Below are 23,013 nucleotides of genomic sequence, written 5' to 3' on the forward strand. Positions count from 1 at the left end.
TTGAACTTTCCATCAGCGTGAATATCTGCTTCAGACCGACACAAGAAGCTGTTCTGCTGTGAAACACGCCGGCGTGACGGATCGTTTTTTTCTGTAGTCAGTGTGTGTTTCGGTTAGCGGGAGTGTCTCCAGTGGCTCCACCTGCCGATCTCTACTGCGCAGCTCTGTCACCACCACAAGATCAACACACACACACACGAACACAAACACAGACACACACACAGACACACACACAAACACACACGAACACACACACACAGACACACACACACACACACAAAGACACACACAGACACACACACACACAAAGATACACACACACACAAAGACACACACAGACACAGACACACACACAAACTCACTCTCACACACACACACACACACACACACACACACACAAAGACACACACAGACACACACACACACAAAGATACACACACACACAAAGACACACACAGACACACACACACACACACACACACAGACACAGACACACACAAACTCACTCTCACACACACACACACACACACACACACACACACACAGACACACACACAGACACACACACAGACACACACAGACACACAAAGACACACACACAGACACACACACAGACACACAAAGACACACACACAGACACACAAAGACACACACACACACACAGACACACACACAAACTCACTCTCACACACACACACACACACACAAACTCACTCTCACACACACACACAGACACACACACACACAGACACACACACACACACAGACACACACACACACACACACACACACACACACACACAGACACACAAAGACACACACACAGACACACAAAGACACACACAGACACAGACACACACACAAACTCACTCTCACACACACACACACACACACACACACAAAGACACACACACACACAGACACACACAAAGATACACACACACACAAAGACACACACAGACACACAAATACACACACACAGACACAGACACACACACACAGACACACACACACAAACACACACACACACACACACACACACACACACACAGACACACACACACACACACACACACACACAGACAGACAGACAGACAGACAGACACACACACACACACACACACACACACACACACACAAAGACACACACACACACAGACACACACATCTTCAGACCTTGCTTGCAGAGTAGCTCCAGAGGAAGCTGACCACCTCCTCTTTTAGCTTCTGTACAAACACAGAGAGAAAAAGAAGCTGCAGTCTAACATCATAGAAATCATTAACAGAATTTATTTTGAAGACAGATTAAAGGCTCGTCAAGGACAAACTGTTTTTGTCTTTAAGCCGCTGATAATTGTTTTTGGCCCTGGAGGATTTCTAACACCTTTTGGATTCAAACATGATAATTTTAACAACCATTTAATCTCCAGGATTAGAAGTTAGGGAGCGCTCATCCTGTTTGTTTCTCATTTTTATTTCTAATCAGACTTTCAGTTCAGTTTTGTCGGAGCTATGTACAGCGGAGCTGCGTACGGCGACAATATATTTCGGTCTCTGTGCAGATATGACACACAAAACCTGGCAACCCCACTCTGATGAAGCTGCATACAGTCACTGCACACAGCTGTTGTTCACAAAGAAACAGCTGCAGGATTTATGCATCTATAAAACAAACAACCTGTCGATCAGCTTTGGGCAATGTCAGGCTAGCTGCTTTCAGTCTCTATGCTAAGCTAGGATAACCACAGCTCTCTGCAAACAGGTGGTGTATTAGGTACTATAGCCTACATTTCTAATTAATACACGATAGAGTCGGACAATAGGCATGTTAAGACAGATGGCTGTGTGTATATGTCTGTATAAATAGATACGAAGTGCCGATGTCCTCAGATATTCTAAAAGTGTTACAACATTAAAAAATAGAAAAAACAAATGTGTTAAATTATTTAAATTTCTAGTGTAGGACAACCACACAGACTGACAGGAAGTCAAAGCTCTAACCGAGCATCAGACACACATCGGACACACATCGGACAGGAGCTTACCTCGTACTGCTCTGATTTAACAACGAGCTGAGGAACCAGAGCCAGAAGCTCGGCTGTGGCTTTGACCATCAGAGGACGAGAGTCACAGCCCAGCTCAGGACTGACACTTCTCCACGTGGAGACGATGTCAACCACCTGCAAAAAGAACAAGCCTCTTTAAACTCTGCGTTTACTTAACATACAGGAAATGTCGGCTAAATATGTGAGGGAGTGAGACCTCTGTCCGACACAGCTCCTGGAGTCCCTGCAGGGCGAGAGCAGCTGGGGTCGCCATGTCTGGTCTGGTGCACTGGTTCAGAGTGAGTTTAATGGCAGCTAACATGTCTCCTCCATGCTGGTAAGGCCTGACACACACACAAAGGTGATTCTGTGATAGGTAACACATGACAGGCTTCTAAAGCACAACACAACTGAGGTGAAAACCAAAAGAAACTGTGCTCTCTGGACAGGCCAGCGAAAGGAAGAGGAAGATTCGCTCTCTTCAAAACAACCAGACTCCATTAACAAAAACTGGCATTTTACCTCGCAGAACACGGAGGAGTTGCAGGTCTTCTGCTAACTTGATTGGCTGGTTTGTTTGTGTCCTTGTGTGTTGCACAAATATTGTGTTGAATCACTATAAACCAAGGGGCAGCGGTTGAGAAGGAACTCTTGTGTTCTGCATGAAAAATTACTGTTTTAGTCAATGGAGTCTGGTGTCTTTAAAGAGAGTGATGTAACGTTTGTTTCTGCTTAAAAAAATCACTCTTTAAAACGGTCTGACACTTAGAGTCTTTCCGTGACCCCTCATTTGCCCTGTTGTGTGTGTTGGTCTGACCTCTCTCTGCAGATGTCCCTGATGCACGCGGCTCTGGCCAGAATCTGCTCCCACTGGGCGTCCCTCCCCACCACCACCCTGCTGTCCTGCTGGCCCAGCAGACGCTGCAGCTCCGGGTACACTCGATCCTGACAGACGGGACAGAGTCAGATGTGCACAAGAACAAGAACAAAGAACAAAGGAAAACATGAGGTAATAATAATGACTTTAAAGAGCAGATATAATCAGAGACCTGCTTCTTCCACAGAACAGTCATGAGGCGCATTGCCACCGCTCTCAGCTTGGGGGTGCTGGCTAGCATGTGTAGAGTCTGCAGCACCATGGGCACACAGAGCTGCAACATCAAGGCACACAGCGATGGATAAGATCAGCTGACATGAGTCTCAAAAAGCAGAGCTGAGGTGTGCAGTGGTTTGTACATCCTCAGAGGTGCTCACTACCTTATGAGTCCCGAGGTTCGGCAGGCAGTTCAGCACAGCGTGAGCCAGGACCGGATTCTTCTCCCTGCCCAGTTTGAACAACAGGACGGGAAGAAGGGAGGGGACCTGCAGACACATGAAGTCAAACCAGCACATGCATCAAACACCTCAGAGGAAGAAATCAGCCGTGACGTAATCATGGTCCTACCTCCAGGACAAGCGCTTAAAAAAGTTTCTTATCCAGATATCCAACAGCGGAGGAGAAGTTTTGGGGACAATCAATGACAGAGAGCTAATTGAAAGATTATTTTGACAAAAAAACGGATAATATTTGAGCCTGAATATGTGAGCGCTGCAGATAATAAGTGCCGTCCCTGCAGAAACAAACGCCCTCACAATGTTACACGGCTCTGAAACGGGGCAACCATACTCTAACAAGTACGCAGTAACTGTCATGAAGTAATCACAGGATATAAAGCAGTGATAGTGAGGCAAACACAGCACAATATTTCTTCTGTAATTTCCAAAATTATCTATTTTTAAGGCACACGAATGCCTCTCAAAAAGAACCACAAGGCTTATTACAAGGCTAGTTGATCACATTTAGCTGTTTATTAAATGTTGCATTATAATTTTGCATATAAAAGTGACCGAAGAAGGTTCCTGGTTCGAGTCCCGGTTCACTCGTAGCGGGCCTTTCTGTGTGGAGTCTGAATTGTAGGTGTGAATGTGAGCGTGAAAGCAAGGGCGTAGTGGACAAAATGATTGGCAGGGACATGTCCCAATTCTACGCCCATGAACGGTCCGAAAGAATATTTCACTTTACACGTCAACTTGGGCTCTCATAAATTGTGATTGGCTTCATAACTGACAATAAAATACTTTAATTTAATGATACGCAACTGTCAATGTGTTCACCAGCATTCCTCCGTCTCAGTAACTCCTCTCCTCTTTGAGAAATGAAGACGTTCTTCCATCCAAACAGATCGCATTAAGTGTGTCTGACGTCTCATATACAGTTCTTTCAGCGCGCCTCGTTCATCGACTGAGTTCCTAATGCATCTCACTATCTGCTGCACACTGGCCTCCCTCTGTGTTCCCGATGCCTGTTGACCCAGTCGTATTGTTAAACTACAGGTAATGTGACTCCAAATGAATGCTGATGTTGCTGGGAGTCGGAATTGGCAACTATTTACTGAATCAGCTTTATGACGGTGCTAACATCCCCTCTTGTTTCTGCTTCCCTCAAAGTGCACAACAGATGTTTCTATTTTTGATCATTACACACCTTCAGCAGGTATAAAACAGTTTGTCCTGCAGGAAGGAACCAGATATGCGGATGCATCAATCTCTGAACCTGTCCGCCATCGTCTGCCTTCGATATATCCTCTGCGAGGAACTTTTCAGGGCTTCCAATGTAGCTAGCCGTTGGCAATAAAGGACTTCCTGCAAGACTTCCTTTTCCACGTGCTGCATGGTTTACAGTTCGACTAGCAACTTGAGACGTGGGAATGGAGTTGCATGTGAGAGATGCATGCAGATGTCTGTTTATACAGACTAATTGGTTGTCAGATGACTGCCGATGAGAGTCGGACTCCGTTCCGCCTGCTTTTGCTCTCCACACGGTCCATTTTTCCTGCATGCAACAAAGCCTGCTGATACGTGATTGGTCAATACTCCTCGGACTACAAACGGAACACTTCCTGTAGTAAATACGGTCCCACGTCAATAGAGATTACTGATGCATGAACAGAACTCAAACCCGAGCAGGGAGAGCTGTGGTCCCAGTATCAAGACGTTCAGGTTGTGGACGGTCCCACCTCTCGTCTCCTCACTGACGCCTGAGTCCCAGCTCATTCTCCCATGATCCTCTCTGCTCATTTAAAGCTTCAATGATGCAAGTTAGAGAGCGGACTGAAGGACACCGCAGGGTTAACACTTTATCATCCCTGCAGTGCTCGGGTCAGAAACAGGAACCAGTCAGGGTCCTTGGACGCATGTAGTCAACAGCTCTGCAGCCTCTAATTAACATAAAGCACTTACTGCTGCCCGCCACCTTGGCCGTTACCTAGCAACAACTTCACCTGCTTGAGAGGAAGAGAAGAAAATGGAGGTTTTATTAAAGTTCAATCCCAGACGTGTCTTTTTCTGACCCTAAACCACCAACTTCAATCAAAAACATGACTCCAGTATAACACACTGGATAAAACCTCTTCTCCTGACGTGGAACAAAGATGCTGCAAACATACAAGATGTGTTTTTTCTGTATGCAGGCAGATGTGAGGTAATAATACTGCGAGGGGGGAAATCCATTGGATTCAAATATGCCAATAACCTTCCACAGACGCGTCGAGCAACTGGCACAAGTGGCACTGTGGGAGCAATTAGAGCAGCGGGGGAATACTCAGAGGCATCTAACGAGGCCGAGTAATGAGCAGCTTATAACACAGTGTGATATTTCACATCATCTTCTGCAGCTAGCGACTCCATTTACAGTCCCAGAGGGTCAGAGGGAAGTCTGTGGGGTTAAAGCGCTCTCTTATACAGCTGCAGAAACACAGGAGCTTTGTTTGTAGAACTTCAGCATCGATGCAGACGAAACATCACGTCCAAACGATGTCAAAATATCAGCATTTTATAAATAAACTAACAAATACAAATTACTACTTTAACTTTAAATTCTTTTAACAGGTTAATAAAATCAAGTTTTAAACACAGTGTGGGTGAGGATTTTAATACGGTGCACATTGACGGCTGTTTCCCCTTCTTGTAGGAAGAGCTGACCAATCAGAGCGCTGTAGGCGGGGCTTAGACTCAGGCTGAATCATAGCGCACACAAAGGAAGTTGAGGTAGCCCCTGTAATGTGACCCATTAGTTAGTGGAGTATTTGAAGCCTAAAGTTTCTGGCCCTCGCCATCTTGGTTTTCTGGAGCCAGAAGTGACCATATCTGAACGAGAGGGTGGAGAGAGCGAGGGGTTAGCATCAGCTAATGCTAGCCTGGTTAGCAAAGTGTGAGCTGGTCCCCTGAAGCGGCTCGTCAGCGCTGGTTTGGAGGTGTTTCAGGTTTAAGTCATGTGAAGAAGAAACAATAATCAGCAGAGAGGTCATGACCCCTGCGTCTGCACCGCAAAGCAACACGACTACAGAGTCACAAAGTGCAGCATGATGAGTGTGTGAAGGCCGAGAGGAAGAACGCGCCGCTCCCCGTCCTCCAGCGTCATGTCATCCAGAACAGAGACGCTGCACAGAGACACCCTATCACCCAGCTCCCACAGACACACTGACATTACCCATGATGCACCACATGCAGGTAAAGAACCGGATTTTAAGTCTTCCTAATTTAAAGAGGCTCTACTTTCTCTGGAGGAAGGTTAATGGTTGGTGAATGTTTGGTCAAGTCTAGTATTAGTTGTTTTCCCTTGAGCTAAAATGTGTATATTTTTGTTTTAACTGAGCACCTCATTAAAACATGAAGTCATTTATTACTGAAGGTCTCCGTGTGGATTATCTACCTGGCAGGGGTCGGCTGCAGCCACGGCCTGGCTCGCGTTCAGAGCCAGCTGGCAGATGTCTTCCTGACCCGAGACGATGACATGAGTCACAATGAGGCTGAGGGAGCAGAGCCGGAGCTGGCTGGACGACAGGGAGAGGGCGGAGCTGACGGCCAGCAGCCAGTCAGCTGCTGCTGCTGGATCGTCCGCCAGTCTGCGAAGCACGGACACAGCCACGCTGAGCTCGCTGTACCAGGAGCTGAGAGGGAGAGCCAACGGTGGAGAAGTCTGAGGAGAAGAGAGAAGATATTAAATCAGAAATATGTTTGATTTAATATAAGATTAAACACATGAGCTGATAAACAAATCAACCACCAAAAAAGACAAAGACATGTCAAAATAAAACTGTGAACGCTCTCAGTAAAGAGTTTAGCAAGAGGCCTGACAGATTCTTTCATCCAAACTTTTTTTTATAGCACAGACTGTGTATAAGAAGTGGACACAGGACATCGCCCAGTGGTTAACAGACTATCTGGATGAGATGGAGGAGCTAGAGAGGAGGGAGGGGTTCGCAAATGCTAAGCTATCAGATGGGGCTAACGCTGGCTTGCTTTGCAAGGTGCAACTGCATTTCAGGTTTGACATGAATTGGTATGCTAATTTAGGCTGGCATAAACAATAATGTGTCTCATCTCAGGGGCTGCATCCTTCAAAGGACGCGGTCTACGAAGGCTGCATCATTCGTAGCCTGTGTAGACGCTAAGGCCGAACTGAAGTGAGACGGTCTGGTCTACGGAGGACTTCCTGTTTGTGTCACCAGCTGTTCCCGCCCTTACCCTTTCACCACAAAGCGCAGTTCCTGTCGCCTAGCAACAGATATTTAAAGATGATTTGTTTAAAAGCCCCTTTTGTTTTTTAACATTTGTGTTGAGTTGAAACCAAAAACTTTTACATTTTCAAGTGTATTCCTCTGCCGTTTAAAAAACCTTCATCTCATTTGAATTGGCGTGCAATGAATTTCGGGATACACTGGACCGCGAAGGGTGACTCTCAATGGGAGCATCAGGGACTAAATGAACATCATGCTGTGTTGAAGAAGACTTGAAACTAGAGACTGAGACCATAAACTCATCAGGAACATGTTTACTGAGGGAATAAATCAGGAGAGGAGGAGGAGCATGTTCTCATTGGACTTATATTTGCAACCAATGGAGACGCCCCCTGCTGGACATTAGAAAGAATGCAGTTAAAGGAACTTCCACATTGGCTCCGTCCACTTCTTGGACGTGGATTTACCAGGATGGCTTTAGGAAGCAGCCTCACTGTTACCTGTCCAGGTGTATCCGTCCCCCTGCTGATTCTGTGGAGCAGCTTGTGAGACAGCTCCTGGTTGACAGTGTGTATCCGTGGGTCAGCCAGAGCCTCTGTGAGACTCGAGCAGGAGAGGAGCTGCAGGACGGGGAGGACCAGGACCGGACTCAACCAGGGGGACAACTCAGACTCCTCAGGGACTAAACTCAGAGCTGAGAGGGAGAGGAAACCACACGGACAAATTCAGCTTTAAAGTAGTAAAAGATGAAGAAACAACGCGGGACTTAAACATGTCGTCTGGGAAATTATGTAGGATTATAGTGGCTTTGACTCTAATTTATAGTGTACACATAAAACTTAAGTTTGTAGGGTTTTTTATGTCCTTGACAATGAAATAAAATAATGTATTCTGGCAAAAATAGAGACATTGTTGTGAGGCAGTAAAAGTTCTCTTGGATGTATTTGAGTTTTTACAAGGCAACCAGGAAATATTGGTAAAATACGACTTGTTTTTTGGAAACTATTTGTGTGTTGATTTGCATGTTTATCTGTAAATGTGCACTGATTAAAGACTCTGCTTTTAATTTGGAGGAGTTGACTTGAGTTGAGAATTGACTCTGCATTCATTTTCTAGGACAGCGTATGAGGGCTTTGGAGCCGGAGGAGGAGAGAAATATTCAGAGATTAAAGTCGTAAATTTGCCAGAAAAAAATGGCAAATGTGTGAGAAAATTCTGGCCCAAGTTTGTGCATTTTTTCTTCATTCCTTTTGTTGTCTCCTTCAGAATGAGCTGTAATTAAAGCCAAACTGATTTAAAGTAGTTTTGTATATTTTTGTCAGTAGTGCAGGTTTGTCTCCTCTCAGTCTCCGTCATGAGGTCGTAGGGTAACTGTCATGTGTGATGTCACCCCTGGGGCAAACGGGGAGCATAGAAACGTGTGTTTCTGCAGCACAGGGTCGCTCAGTCTGTCTCCTCGATGAAGTCTGCTCCGACAGGGCGGAGACACAGGTGAATCAGAGGCAGGGGGCCGTGAACACCGACCTGCTTGTTGGTTCCTATGAACACGATTTTACTAGTTTTTGTTTCTTGGATTCTAAAGTCATAAATTTGCTCGTAATTTTTTTCTGGCAAATTTACGACTTTTGTCTCTTTGTCTAATATTTCTGTTCTCATCCAGCCCCGGTTTTGTTTTGACAATGGCCCTAATCAACATCGTAATTTACCTCCTAATTATAATAGAAAATTAGATTTTTTTTCCTTAAAATATTTGCAGTTTTTTTCTAAATATCATATAATACAGAACAGCAGCCCTGACTTCTACAAGCAGGTGGTCACACCTATTAAAGGAGGTTCTTACCCAGACTGAGCAGGCTGGTCTGCTGAGCTGCAGGTGCCTCTAACAGGAGCAGGGCCACGCCCATCAGCAGCTCGTCCAATGGCAGCTCCTGCAGAATGTACAGACATGTATTTGAAACACTGATTTTGGTAATGAACTAAAGGCAAACATGGTTAACTTGTAATAGTGTCACCTGTTGGCAGGCGGGCAGGAGCTGATGCACTGAGTTAAGAAGAGGTCGACAGTCTCCGTTTAACGTGAGGCAGCGCTGGCAGGCACACAGCAGCTGCAGCAGCAGCCCCACCCTCTCAGACCTCCAGCGCTCGTCAGAGGACGAGAGGAGACCCAGGAGCAGAGCGTCGACGAATCCACACAGCTCCAACACCGCCCCTACGCTGTCCACCTGTCAGCAGAGGATGACAACACCACCTCTTCATCATTTTAATAGAAACCCAAATTTTACATCCGTTCAGCGCAGAGGGCGCTCTGACTCCATAGTTGACATCCTCTCCGCACTGTCTGCAGCACATGAGAGCAGAGCATCACAGCTGAGCAGACAGTGGGCTGCACTAGAATTGATTAACAGTGCATAATAACGTTAAATATTCTTTAATGAGGTAATTTAAAATAAAGCAGCCTTCTGAGTATCTTTGGAGAGTCATATTACGTGCACAAGCAGGCTATAGATTCACTATATCAGCTGACATATTGGTGAGCTGTACATTTTTCCATCTTAAATCTCAATCACCATCAGCAAGTATCCGTTAGTATCCTTAATATGCCCTAAAACATGTGATATAAAAATGGCTACAAGGGCGAAAATGTTTACAATGACCTCAAAGACAATAGTTTTAAGTGATCGTTGGCCTCTCATGAATGATTGCCTCATGCACTCACCTGCATGTGAGGCACCAGCTGACAGAGGCAGAGCAGCAGGCTGTCAGACACTGAGGAGGTCTGTCCCTGGCTCTGGCTCTGCAGGTCTGATCCAGCTGCTGGGTGTTTGTGCAGCAGCACCCTGAGAAGACTGTGTCTGAGGAGGCCGTGCTGAGGCTGTCTCTGAGGTTCACAGTACAGGTACCGCAGGAAGGGAGCCAGCATGGTGACGTAGGCCGCTTCATTTCTGCAGGATGTATGAATACACAGAGTTAATAAGCTCCTCAGACTTTAGAACATCGTCCACACTGTACATGCCGTGATTTATCAGTGCTGCATGATAACAGCTGACGGTGGTGTGATGAGTTATTTGGCATGCGGTGCTCTTCACAGATGGCTTTGAAATGCATGCGGTGCAGGAGGGAGGAGGTGATTGGATGGAGGGTTCAGGGCCTCTGCTAACCTGTCAGCAGCCTGCTGGATGAAATCATCAATCTCCAGCAGCAGAGCCGGCCAGCAGTCCGCTCTGTTCTCCAGCGCTGTGATGAACGGGTGAGGGCTGTTCCTGTTTAACACAAAGGCCATGGTTAACTCACAGATCCAGTCGACCTGTTCAGATTCTAATCTCCTGCACATGACACAGATGAGACTGAGGCTGCACCGAAGTAATCTCACACACATCCTGCAGGAAACGACGATCTCTGCACCAATTTTTAAAGTAATCCATCCAAAAGTTTAGACATTTTCAAATCATGTGTTCGTGTATCTAGGCGACGCTGGCATGCTGAGGAAGACATAAATCCTGCAGCAGATTTCAAAGAACAAATTGTGGAGACAACTTGGAACGTGCTGGAGGAACAACAGGAAACATCAGAGGATCAGCAAAGTCAATGTGAAGCTGCTTCTGATGTCCTCACTAGCTTCTGCCACAGGCCGCTCTTTGGTTCATACTGTGAATTAAAGAAATATCAACAGGTAACTCTGAGTGCACCTTTGGACATCATCATATTGGATAGTCTGCACGCGGTTGCTTTGTTATCTTGCTAAAGCACAGGCATCTGTTGTAGAGACAGTGGCAAAGCAAATTAAGCTCCAACACATTCCTGCAGATTGATTTGACTCCGAGCAGGTCTAAAAATTTGACCATAAAACATGAAAAACACTTGAAGGAAGCCGACGTAAAACTGCAAGGTGTCAGAAATATAGAGAGCAGAAATCGTCATGACCTCGTTATTAAGACTTTTGCAAACGTCTTTATATTTGTCCACACATAGAATGTGAGAGTAAACATATTTCTCTTGGTGATCAATTAAGAATAATAACACCTGACTTACCTGGAGAAAGGCTATCTTCACTGTATATAGTGTATATATGTATTTTTAATAACTTTATGATTGATTTTATTGTCTTGCCTTTGTTTGATCCATCCCTTGTCCTTTACTCTGAGCTGCTGTAAGAAGTGAACTTCCCCCAATGTGGGATCAATAAGTCGATCTTATCTTCATCCTATGTAAACAAAAAGGGCGTGGATACATAAAGAGACTAAAGACTGCTTTAGCTTAGGGCGGCCACAACTCGTGGGTGGGTTGATACCAATGACTGTATAGATTATATATATATATACACACACACACACACACACACACACTCACACTCACACTGACACACACACACACACACACACACTGACACACACACACACACACACACACACACACACACACACACACACACACACACACACACACACACACACACACACAGGTATCTGGGCCACGACTTCCTTCTCCAAGTGCTGGTCATTGGTTATCGTCCGACTGAGGCACGAGACAGGTGTAGAATGTAAGATGTGACTTCTACAACTTAATTGTTATCGACACTTACATGCAGATTTCTTACTATAGGGATAATGAAACAGCTACATCCTTATCACACGATGGGATGGCAGCTGGAAAATGCATTACAGCCGATGCGTTCTGCCTCTGTTGCTCTCCACACTCACTGTTTTTCCTGCAAAGCCTGCAGAAACATGATTTGACTTTAATTCTAAGACTGTGAGTGGACTCCAGAATTTTCCAGTGACAAAAAATATTGTTCCTCCATCCATTTTCTTCCGCTTATCTGGGGTCGGGTCGCGGTGGAAGCAGGCTAAACAAGGTGACCAAGACGTCTCTCTCCCTAGCAACGTTTTCCAGCTCCTCCTGGGGGATCCCGAGGCGTTCCCAGGCCAGGTAGGATATATAATCCCTCCGTCTCACCCTGTTGGACGTGCCCAGAAAAGAGGCCCAGGAGGCATCCTAATCAGATGGCCGAAGCACATCAGCTGGCTTCTTTCCATGCGAAGGAGTACAGCTCTACTATGAGCTCCCTCTGGATGTTTGAGCTCCTTACTCTATCTCTGAGGCTGAGCCCAGACACCCTGGACGAAACTTAGAAGTTAGTCTTCAGCCCTGTAAATGTTAAAAATCTTCTCGTAGCACCAGCAGGCTTCCTGTCCTCCACCTGTCCTGTCCCAAGAGCGCAGACAACACACAGCCTTCATTAGTCCTGAGTAAGCAAACCCATTAAGTCTAGACAAAACACTGAGGTCAAATCCATGGTGAAGTCTCTGTGTATAGTTAGGACTCAGCCCAGAGAGAGGTCAAAGGTTAACACAACAAAGTGTGTGTGTGGGGGAGTGAACACCACCATCAGGTCCACTTAACCAATCGTTCCATCAATCAACACGGATCTAAAAGTAGGAAGTTCAGTGACCGAGCATGTCTGATCCTGTGACAGCCTGCTAAGAGACCCAGACCTCCTCCTCCTCCTCCTCCTCCTCCTCCTCCTCCTCCTCCTCCTCCTCCTCCTCCTCCTCCTCCTCCTCCTCCTCCACCACCTCCACCACCTCCACCACCTCCACCTCCTCCACCTCCTCTTCCTTCTCCTCCTCCTTGTGTAATCTGTCTGACCATCTCTGCCCCCCCCTCCTCAGGTTCCCCGTGGTCGTCTCCAAACCCTCCGCTTCAATACAGCTCCCATCCATCACTGCTCCCAACTGTTCAGCAGCCACACAAAGGAAGAGGCAGGAAGACGAGGCGGAGATCTTCCTCCTTTTAGTTCAACTGCAAGTTCACAGCTGAATCGGAGCGCTGGCAGACAGATGGGCTCAGGACAGATCAGCTTGATGAGAGGTCTGCAGGTTACACCAACGTCTGAGGTGAAGTCTGGGTTTGGGACACGCATCTGATTTACTGTCTGAGAGCAGGACGGCAGGGAAACCTCACTGAAATATTCAAAAATCTGTAGCAGGACTCGTTGATCTAAAAGCTGAATTCAAGATTCTTTTTTATACATTTTGGTGAATAAATGACTCGTAGGTACAGAAAGTTTTGCTCCAGTAGATTCCTTCAACCTGCAGCAGTGAAACAAGCTGTAATCACTGCAACGTAAACCAACGTGAATCAGGCTAACAATGTGAGCCTGCCAGTAGCCCCGTTTACACCCCCAGTTTAAGGTGGGATTATTACACCTCTGTTACACTCCATCTGCTATGTAAATCGCACAGACGCAGAATGGTGGGGCGAGGTCATTCCACTTTTGAGCCCGCATAGGAGGTCGTAACAGAGGCGAAACGGCGTCTGTGTAAAGCCGGTGGGGAGTAACCGCGCCGTGTGTGTGTGTGTGTGTGTGTGTGTGTATGTGAAGCACCGATAGCTGTGTCCCAATCAGGGGCCGCAGCCTTCAAAGGAGGCGGTCCACGGAGGATGCTCCGTTCACAGCCTGCGTAGACATAAAGCCGCATTGAGATGAGTCGGCCTGGTCTACCCTTGCGTCGCCTAGCAACAGGTAGCTAGCAGGCTAACTAGCTAGCATATCTAACGTCGAGTAACCTATTATTAACCTCTTATTCTAAAGATAATTTGTCTCAAGGGCCCTTTGGTTTTCTTAAACATGTGTATCTCTTGCTTTTCGATTGAGTTGAAACCAAAAACTTTTACATTTAAAGTGTATTCCTCGGCCGTCAACAGTCCGCCATTTTGTTTGAATTGGCGTGCAATGCATCTTGGGAAACGGAGGACGCATTTGTCGGCCGCATCTGGAGGAGCCTTTGAATTGGGACAGCCTTCGACGCGCTTCTGTGAAGCAATCGTCCTTCAAATACGGCCTTTGAAGGCTGCAGCCGCTGGCCTGGGAGCTGTTTGTTTACACCAAAGACTATAAAAATGGCCGGCATGACAGCTCCCTAAAAGTGAAGCCAAGCCCTCTCTATCGCCCCCTGCTGACTGGCTGCAGTATAGCTCATAAAGATGTTCTGCTGTTAAACACGCCGACATGCCAGACCAATCTCTACTGCTCCACTCTGGCTCCAAATGATGTCACAGTCGCAACAATCGGCATCAATTCTGTACAATGAGAGCAGATGGAGATGCGTCATCCAGCTATACATACAGTCACTGGTTTACACGTTGCACAAGGTTTGCTCCCGAGACGGCAGAGCGTTGGGTTAGGGTCGATACTTTGATCAACACGCTTGTTTTGCAGCTGCTCCAAAACATGTAGACAATCAGGGCCCTGATTCCAAAACTTCATAACAGCTAAATTATCTTGAGTCTCAGTGGAGCTCCCGGACATTTCCTGTTCTGTCCTGATGTGATTATGCAGATGATACAGTTAGTGCTTAATATCCCTAGGCAGATATAAAGTAGTGCTGTGCTCCTGTCTGAGCCTCCTCCTCCTCCTCCTCCTCCTCCTCCTCCTCCTCCTCCTCCTCCTCCTCCAAGATCCAGGGGCCTCCTTAATCAGTTACAGAGGGTGATAAAAAGACTGAGCTGCTTTGTCTTTCTTCCTGTTCCCTTCCTCCTCCTGCTCTCTAGGTTTCTACCTTTAACACCCTTTTGTTTTCTTACTCTCTCTTTCTCTCCCTTCTTCTCTCTCTCCTACAGTCTTCCCTCCATTGTCCCTTTCTTCTTCAACCCGTCTTCCTTGCCGTCTCTGCTGTCTGCGTCTGTCTGGCGGTCTGAACCTCCCCGGTGGGAAGATGAATGTGTCGAGGGCAGCAGGGTGGCGCCGTTGGCCCGTCAGGCTGGCCTGTCATTGGTCGCCGGGCCCTGGCACTGCTGGGTGACTGTAAATGCTGCAGGATTAATGGAGGATGCACACTGATGCCCATTGTTGACCGTCTGCTCGCCGCTGCCCTGTGCAATCTGCCGCAGAGACTCTGAGCCACTTCAGCCCTCAGCAGGATGAGGGAGCGGTTCAGTCTGTAACACCGGCTCGTCTCTCATGTGATGTTAGTCTGGCTGCGGTGATGACGTCTCTCCTGCAGGCTTTCCCACAAACTCTCTGTGTCTGTGCTGCATGTTATGGTAACCAGCACCTTCATAGTGAGGGAACTGTTAGCAGTATCTGGAGCTTGATTTCCCAGCGTGAGCCCAAAGTACAGGTGTGAACTGGACTGATTTAAGTTGAGGAAGGTTACGTTCACCTATCAAAGTTATCCTTCGACCTGTATCCAAAAAGTCTTCCACCAACTCCCACTGAGGTTCCCTCCCAGGCCCCTCACAAGCAGCGATCCTGTGTATATGACAGACTGACCTGATAGAGTACGGACAGGTGAAGTGTGCTCCTGTGTCTCTCTGGTCTGCCTGCACCTGGAGCAGCCGTCCCATCACCTTCATCAGCCCCTGGACGTTTCTGTTCATAGAGCACAAACACAAACACGGTGAAGGGAGAGGATCACATGATGTTTACAATTTCTTTTAGAGAGTGAAATGAGATTGATATTGATTGACATTGATTGATGATGTGTGTGTGTTCATTACAGAGGTGGGGTCAGGACACAGGTTAGCCTAGCTTAGCTTAAAGAATGTAACCAAACCAAACTTGAGAAGAAGGTTTTACTATGACAGACGAGACAAAAGGAACATAAAGCTCTCAATGTGTCTTTCTCATTGCTCTTCACAGCAGCTCCACAAGGTGTCAAGTTGCATGCTTTATTATCTTTACCTTGAGTTTATACTTCAATCAAAAATTAACTTGCTCACTAAGTTTTTATCATTTTTAAAGATAGTTTCTTTTTGGTTTGAATACTGTAATCGTTGTTTTGGCAAGAGCCTCAGAACACTTTCAAGGACAACGAGCTCACATTACAATATGGTGTTTAACTTGTCAAAAAGGTGTTTGGTGTCACCACTGAAGGCCCTCTCAATGCTGTAACATATCGGGATGAGATTCTGCAGCCAGGGGCGATCCCATCCTCCAAGAGGTCAATGCTCGCCCCCACACAGCCAGGGTTCTCACAGACTACCTCCACAATGTGGGAGTAGAGAGAAAGGAGGGAGAGCCCAGACCTCAACCCAGCTGAACACCTGTGGGATCAGCTCGGGCGTGCTGTACGTGCTAGAGTGACCAACACAACCACGTTGGCTCACCTGCGACAAATCCTGATTGAGGAATTGGATGCCATCCCACAGCCATGTGTGACCAGGCTGGTGACCAGCAGGAGGAGGAGGTACCAGGCTGATGTGGCTGCGTATGGTTCTTCCACCCGCTACTGAGGCTCCTTATTTTGTTCAATAAATAACACATTAAATTACAGATATGTCTTGTTTGTGTCTTGTTCCTGATAGAGTTGAATCATCTCCCAAACAACACAGAACAATAGAGTCCATACAAACAGGAAAATAATCTCAACTGGTTTTCAATGGGAGGGACCTCTCCCACTTCTCAGATGTGCTGGTCATCCCACAAAGGCATGATCCTTACAATGGGACATCGTTGGAAAGGGAAATGAACAAGCTTCCACTGATACCAGATTCAATGCTCATGTTGCATTTACTGAATTTTGTGGCCACTTGGGGGCAGCACAGAGCTGCAAACACAACATTAAACATATGATTCACCTGAAAACAGCTGACCAAAACAACGCGCCAGAAGAGGCTAAAATGCTCCACAGGGGAACTTCATACGTACAGACTGACTGCGTCATTACATTGAGTTACAAAGTAAGCCTATCCCAGCTGTCATTGGGTGAGAGGCGGGGTTACACCTGGACTGATCACCTGTCAAACACAGGGCTGACACACAGAGACAGACAACCTTTGACGCTCACAATTCGGAGTCACCAATGAAGCTAACGAGCATGTCTTTGGACTGTGGGAGGAACCCGGAGGGAACCCACACATGCACAGGGAGAACATGCAGACTCCACACAGAAAGGCCCACTACGCCTGAACCGGGATTCAAACCAGGAACCTTGTAGATCACATCACTCCAGCTCTGAGGTCTTTACACTGGCTCCCTGTGTGTCAGAGAACAGACTTCAGAATACGACTGCTGGTTTACAAAGCGCTGAACGGTCGAGGGCCAAAACACATCTGTGATCTCCTGACACAGTATGAACCATCCCGACCCCTCAGGTTGTCAGGGACAGGTGTGCTTTCTGTCCCCAGAGTCAGAACCGAACATGGAGCAGCAGCGTTCAGTTTCTATGCTCCGTATATCTGGAACAAACTCCCACAAACATGCAGGTCTGCTGAAACACTTAAATCCAGCCTGAAGACTCACCTGTTCACAGCTGCCTTTTATTACGCTACTTTAATACACTGATCTTAATAACTATTTATATCTGCACTGCAGCTCTTACTCTTATTGTTTTATATTTGAGCTGGTTTTATTTTATCTTCACTGTGCTTTGTAATGTTCTGTGTGAAGCCCTTTGAATTGTCTTGTGCTGTATAAATAAACTTGCCTTGCCTTCTAGCTGCGAGGCGACAGCGCTAACCACCGTGCAGCCAACGTTTAGCAGTACCAGCAGTTCATCCAGATCCTCACAGTGTCCCGGTAATGCTTTGAGCGAGAAAGCGGTCCCATGAAGTTCTCACCTCCATCACTGATTCTAACATTTGTTCATATGACAAACATCCATTTTTAAAGATCTGGAGAGGACGTACTTTTCCATAATCTGAGGATCACTCTGGCAGTCGTGACCGCCACTAACCTTTATCACTGCAGAGTCACATTTTGATATATTGGACAGTTCTGTCTGGTGTCCACATATAAAGGAGGCATCGTCGCGGCGACATAGGTATTCTTAAACCCATGCACTTCACTGTGTATTATATTGCAAGTTCACACTCATGTGCAAAAATGTTCCTGTTTCCGACTCTTCCAACATAGACTATCAGTCAGTAAGCCCATCCTACACTGAGCATATTTCCCATCTTACTCAGTATTTAAAAGTATGAACTTCAGCACTGCTGGGCCTTTTTCACATTATATCTCCTCATGTCAGAATATTATAAAGTATGTTTTGTCCCGCGACCATCGTCAGAAAGGTCATTAAAAACGCTGACTCAGTATTTTCCATACGAGATGAGTCACAGGATGATGAGCAGAAAAGGTCAGTTAGATCGGATCCTCCTGCTCGGAGAGGAATTAATGGATCCAAGTCAGCAGAGGAGACAAGGACAGCGAGCCAGTGTCCTGTTACTAAGAGCCGAGTTATGCTTCTGCATAAAGGTGCTGCGTCACCTGCAGAACATCCTCCACTTCAACGACAAGGACACCATGTACTCAAGGTCATATGAAGCCAACCTCATCCTCCTTATCATGTGTGGAACTTTAAACTCTTGACTAAGTTTAGCCAAGACTGTTTTCATTTCCACTTTATTCATCAACAAAAAGAGGCAAAAGGAAACTCTGAAACTTTGTCATCATATCGATTAAAAAGCAAGAGGTCTGTGTGTGTACCTGGCAGAGGGCAGCAGGTTGAGCACACTGTTGAGGACGTAGTGCAGGTCTGCGTGTCCCTGATCCACCAGCAGCACCACAGCGTCGCAGCAGGATGAACGCACCAGAGCCGAATCAGAGGAGCACTGCTGCCACAGAGCCTCCAACGCCGGGCCCTGATACACAGATACAACACACACAAGTCAAGAACTAAACACAGATTTAGACCTAACGTGGAGTTAAATAGGACTTTGTTTTCAAGAGGAGAAAGTAACCCTCATCTGTGTGGATCTATTCACTTGTCCTCCTTCATCTGTTCCAGTCCACATTCAGGTGTAAACAGGGCTTTTTCAACTACACGGTTCTTGTTACAAGCAAGTGACAGGTGCTGCAACACATTTGGTTGTTAAATGGCTCAATGGAACGGGCCTTAGGGCGGGTCCACAGCAGCCCTGTTTAGTCCGATTGTACCGAACCCTGGAGCGTGTGTCCCCTCGGTGGGGTTTGTTTAGGTGGTGTGAACGCCAGAATGAAACGCTGGTGTGTGCCAAACAACCGGACCACGGTCCGCTAGAAAAGACGGGACTCGTTCCAAACGAACCACGGTCCGGTTTGATTCTGGTGAGAACGTAAACGGACTGAAAGTAGGACCAAAGACAGGAAACAAACCATAAAAGCTGCCGTGTGGAACAAACCAAACTGGAGGCAAAATGCAACTTTGGAACAAATTGGACTTTGATTGGACCAAACAAACGGACTTTAGGTGTGAATGCGCCCTTACTGTGAAATGAGAAGAAACCTGTCCAAATAGAGTCACCTTACTTTACTGAACGAGTTCCACCTGGTTTACACTTCAGGAGGAACCCTGCTGTGTTTCATCCAAACTGCATGCTCCAAAACGTCTCCTACGCCTTGAATGTTACATGTTGACATTTTGTTTTTTGTGACCATGTTTGAACAAGAGTGTGGAGACGGACAGGTCCACCACAGCTTATACAGCTGGGTCAGAAAATGAACTAATAATAACTTGACTTCTCAGAGTGTCTGAACACTGAACAAGACCTCTGTCGGAGCGACCTGTCAATCACAGGTAGCCCCGCCCTAACCCCTCCCCTCTTCCTGGTCTGTGTGACTCTCAATGGGAGCATCAGTGACTAAATGAACATCATGCCGTGTTGAAGAAGACTTGAAACTAGAGACTGAGACCATCAACTCATTAGGAACATGTTTACTGAGGGAATACATCAGGAGAGGAGGAGGACCATGTTCTCATAGACTTCTCTTGCAACCACTGGAGTCGCCCCCTGCTGGACATTAGAAAGAATGCAGGTTTAATCCACCTCTACATTGGCTCCCCTTTTTGACACAGAGGCTACGTCCACGTCTTACATACAGTCAGAGGTAGAGAAGCTATTTCATCTCACCTTTAAGTCAAAACAACATGATAATGATGCGACACTCACCTGTGTGGAGGACTGTGCGATTTGCCCATTTGGTCCTTTCTCCTTCAGCACAGCAGCAACAAGAGATCTCACCGTCTGGAGAAGAGAAAGGATTTAAAGCAGGGTTCTCTTTTAGTCTAGGGTTAGTTTAGAGTTCTTTAAGGATAGATCTTTCTTTGCTTTTATTTTCTATTTGAATAAAGTTCCACCCTCTTTTATCACACACTCACTTTTATAGGTTTAAAGATAAATCCTTGCTCACTGATTGGCTGTGTACTGACGGGCACGCAGGGACATTACGTAGAGGAGTTGCTTCCTTAATATACAAATGAGCTGACAGTCACTTTTTCAGATCCTTCAAGTTACAGAGATTTGACAAAAAGATTTTGGGTCAAACATCAAGTTACAAGAACAGTTTGTTTTTAACACACGTGTTCAACTATTTTGGAGCTGCATCTTTTCTGTGTGGGACTTAAATGAGGACACACAAATGATGTAGCCTGGATTAGCATAAAGTGTCAGGTACAAAGTTCAAAAACAAACCTCTCAACCTCCCTGATAAACCTGCACTATCTCATTTGTTTAACGTGCACACTAACAGCAACGTGAAAATGAAAATATGTGGTTTTAGGTGGAGACATGAAAATGTTTTATTACAGGCCACCTTGTCCAGGACTACCTCGCAGAAGAGATGTCGTACCTCAGTGGGACCTGTGTGGTTAAATAAAGGTGAATTAAAATGTGTGAAAGCTAGAATAACTTGTTCTGGATCTTAACCCAAGATGTGAAGCTTCAGTTGGACATGTGAGCTACGACAGTGGAGACATCCAAGTCAGCCTGGGATTAGAACGTTACCAGAATGGAAATGTGATGGGTAAAAACGCCCCATGTGGACTGTTTCGGCTGTTTGTGCCTTTTCCCGCTTCAGTTGTCCTAACCACTGCAGGTGAATCTGATTGCTAATGAGGTGCACCTGGCCTTGGACACCAGCAATGACATCAAGAGAGAGGCTTCGGGAGTGGGGACTGCTGTAGGTCTGCCTCCCAGCAGGGATTTTGTGTTGTTGTGTTTTGTTTGATTTTTGGTTGGTCTTCAGTTAATGAGTTTATCCTTTAATAAATCCTTTGGTTTTGACTTTTTTAACCTGTTTTATGTGATTGTTGGGTCAACTGTGGATAGTTGTTAAACCTCACAGGGCCGCCTTAGGGTGGGGCGTGACATGGACCACAGAAGATTAGGAGAAAGATGGTATCACCATCTGATCATGGTCCAATCCTAATTCACCAGGATGTCCCGTTTCTTTTGGGGGTGGTCAGGTACCCCTGGGAGAATGCTTTGCAAACTCAGGACATCAATAATGGTAACCAGTGCGAAGAAGAAGCCCTTATTTACACACATAAACATGCAAAATCCAGCTAAATATCTTGAAACGTGATGTCCTCTGTCCGAGTAAAGATTTCCACCACTAACCCATTCCAGTCGGTTCTGGAGGGCCACTTACCGATTGAGGACACTACAAAACTCGGGTCAGGGCAAAGACGGGGATTTGGGAACAGTAACTCACCTGTGCTTGTATGACGGGACTTTGGAAATCAAATCGTATCTTCAAACCCTCGGCCATATCTGCTGCTCACACCTGAGAGAAATGAGAGTTTCACACAATTCAACGACAGTGTCCTGCTCTTTCATTGCTCAACACTTTATCAGACTACACGGTCAAAGAAACTTTTCCAGATAAAAAGCATGAAGCCACGTTTCTGTTTGACTCCAGAATATCAGATATCAGAGGTGCTTTGTGACGCAGCCACCTGTTCCTGGGAGAAGCGGCACTGCTTGGAGGTATTCGGACACTTTGAAAGCTGATCCTCGTCCTGTTATCAAATTGTTGGCCTGCAGCCATGACATTATTTTGGTTTGAATTATTCACAGGCCATCAGTGTACCACCCTGTTGACTCAGTTACAGGTTGCTAAGCAGACGAGTGGCCCGTCTCAGGTTGTCTCATTACACCTGACAGTATGTCGTACAGGTGCTGAACACCTGCTGTCTGAGGCCTGAAAACCACAGCTGTTTTATCAGTGAAGATTTGACTGTTGGAGGTTCTGGACAGGGTTTGGTTTAACTCAAGTATGTCTGCTGTACTCACAACTATCTATGTAATAAGTCGTATATTAAGATGTAATATGTTTTACTTACTGATAATTACTAATGTAAGCTAAAAAAAAACTGTTTAAGAGAAAGACGTTAGCAGCTAATACAAAGAAGAACAAGTTGGAAGCTGGTTCAAAGCTGATGGAAGAAGAAGAAGAGGAAGACATTCAGAAGAAGATTGCAAAGAGGAAGAAAAAGGAGTTTGCACCTGATTGAAAATAGACCCAAAGATAATTCAACGAAGAAGATAGCATCTAGCTCAAAGAAGAAGTGAGCAGCTAACTTATGGAAGAAGGAACAAGAAGTTACTAGCAATCAAAGAGGAGCAGTTAATTCAAAGTTGAAGAAGAAGTAGAAGATAGCAACTTATTTAAAGAGCAGCAGAAAAAGAAGAGGAAGAAGAATTTAGCA

The 23,013-nt window shown here is 46.1% G+C and overlaps 1 protein-coding gene across 1 annotated transcript in view; it reads right to left on the minus strand.

The window, feature by feature from the left end:
* Window positions 1-23,013, minus strand: part of focad (focadhesin) — a 45,497-nt gene that overhangs the window by 18,267 nt on the left and 4,217 nt on the right. The window contains exons 2-17 of the mRNA XM_069672510.1: window positions 22,017-22,088; window positions 20,474-20,548; window positions 19,032-19,186; window positions 15,876-15,974; window positions 10,762-10,863; window positions 10,320-10,545; window positions 9,616-9,825; window positions 9,444-9,531; window positions 8,104-8,297; window positions 6,796-7,062; window positions 3,303-3,407; window positions 3,095-3,196; window positions 2,863-2,990; window positions 2,263-2,389; window positions 2,046-2,180; window positions 1,177-1,227 (exon numbers count right to left, since the gene is read on the minus strand). Of these exons, the coding sequence (XP_069528611.1) occupies window positions 1,177-1,227; window positions 2,046-2,180; window positions 2,263-2,389; window positions 2,863-2,990; window positions 3,095-3,196; window positions 3,303-3,407; window positions 6,796-7,062; window positions 8,104-8,297; window positions 9,444-9,531; window positions 9,616-9,825; window positions 10,320-10,545; window positions 10,762-10,863; window positions 15,876-15,974; window positions 19,032-19,186; window positions 20,474-20,548; window positions 22,017-22,073 (2,121 nt within the window). The 5' untranslated portion in view covers window positions 22,074-22,088. The remainder of the gene's footprint in view (window positions 1-1,176; window positions 1,228-2,045; window positions 2,181-2,262; window positions 2,390-2,862; window positions 2,991-3,094; window positions 3,197-3,302; window positions 3,408-6,795; window positions 7,063-8,103; window positions 8,298-9,443; window positions 9,532-9,615; window positions 9,826-10,319; window positions 10,546-10,761; window positions 10,864-15,875; window positions 15,975-19,031; window positions 19,187-20,473; window positions 20,549-22,016; window positions 22,089-23,013) is intronic.

This window comes from Semicossyphus pulcher, unplaced genomic scaffold (genome assembly GCF_022749685.1).
Source record: "Semicossyphus pulcher isolate SPU_LCO1_2020_fin unplaced genomic scaffold, fSemPul1.0.p SCAF_21, whole genome shotgun sequence".
In the NCBI taxonomy this organism is placed as follows: domain Eukaryota; kingdom Metazoa; phylum Chordata; class Actinopteri; order Labriformes; family Labridae; genus Semicossyphus; species Semicossyphus pulcher.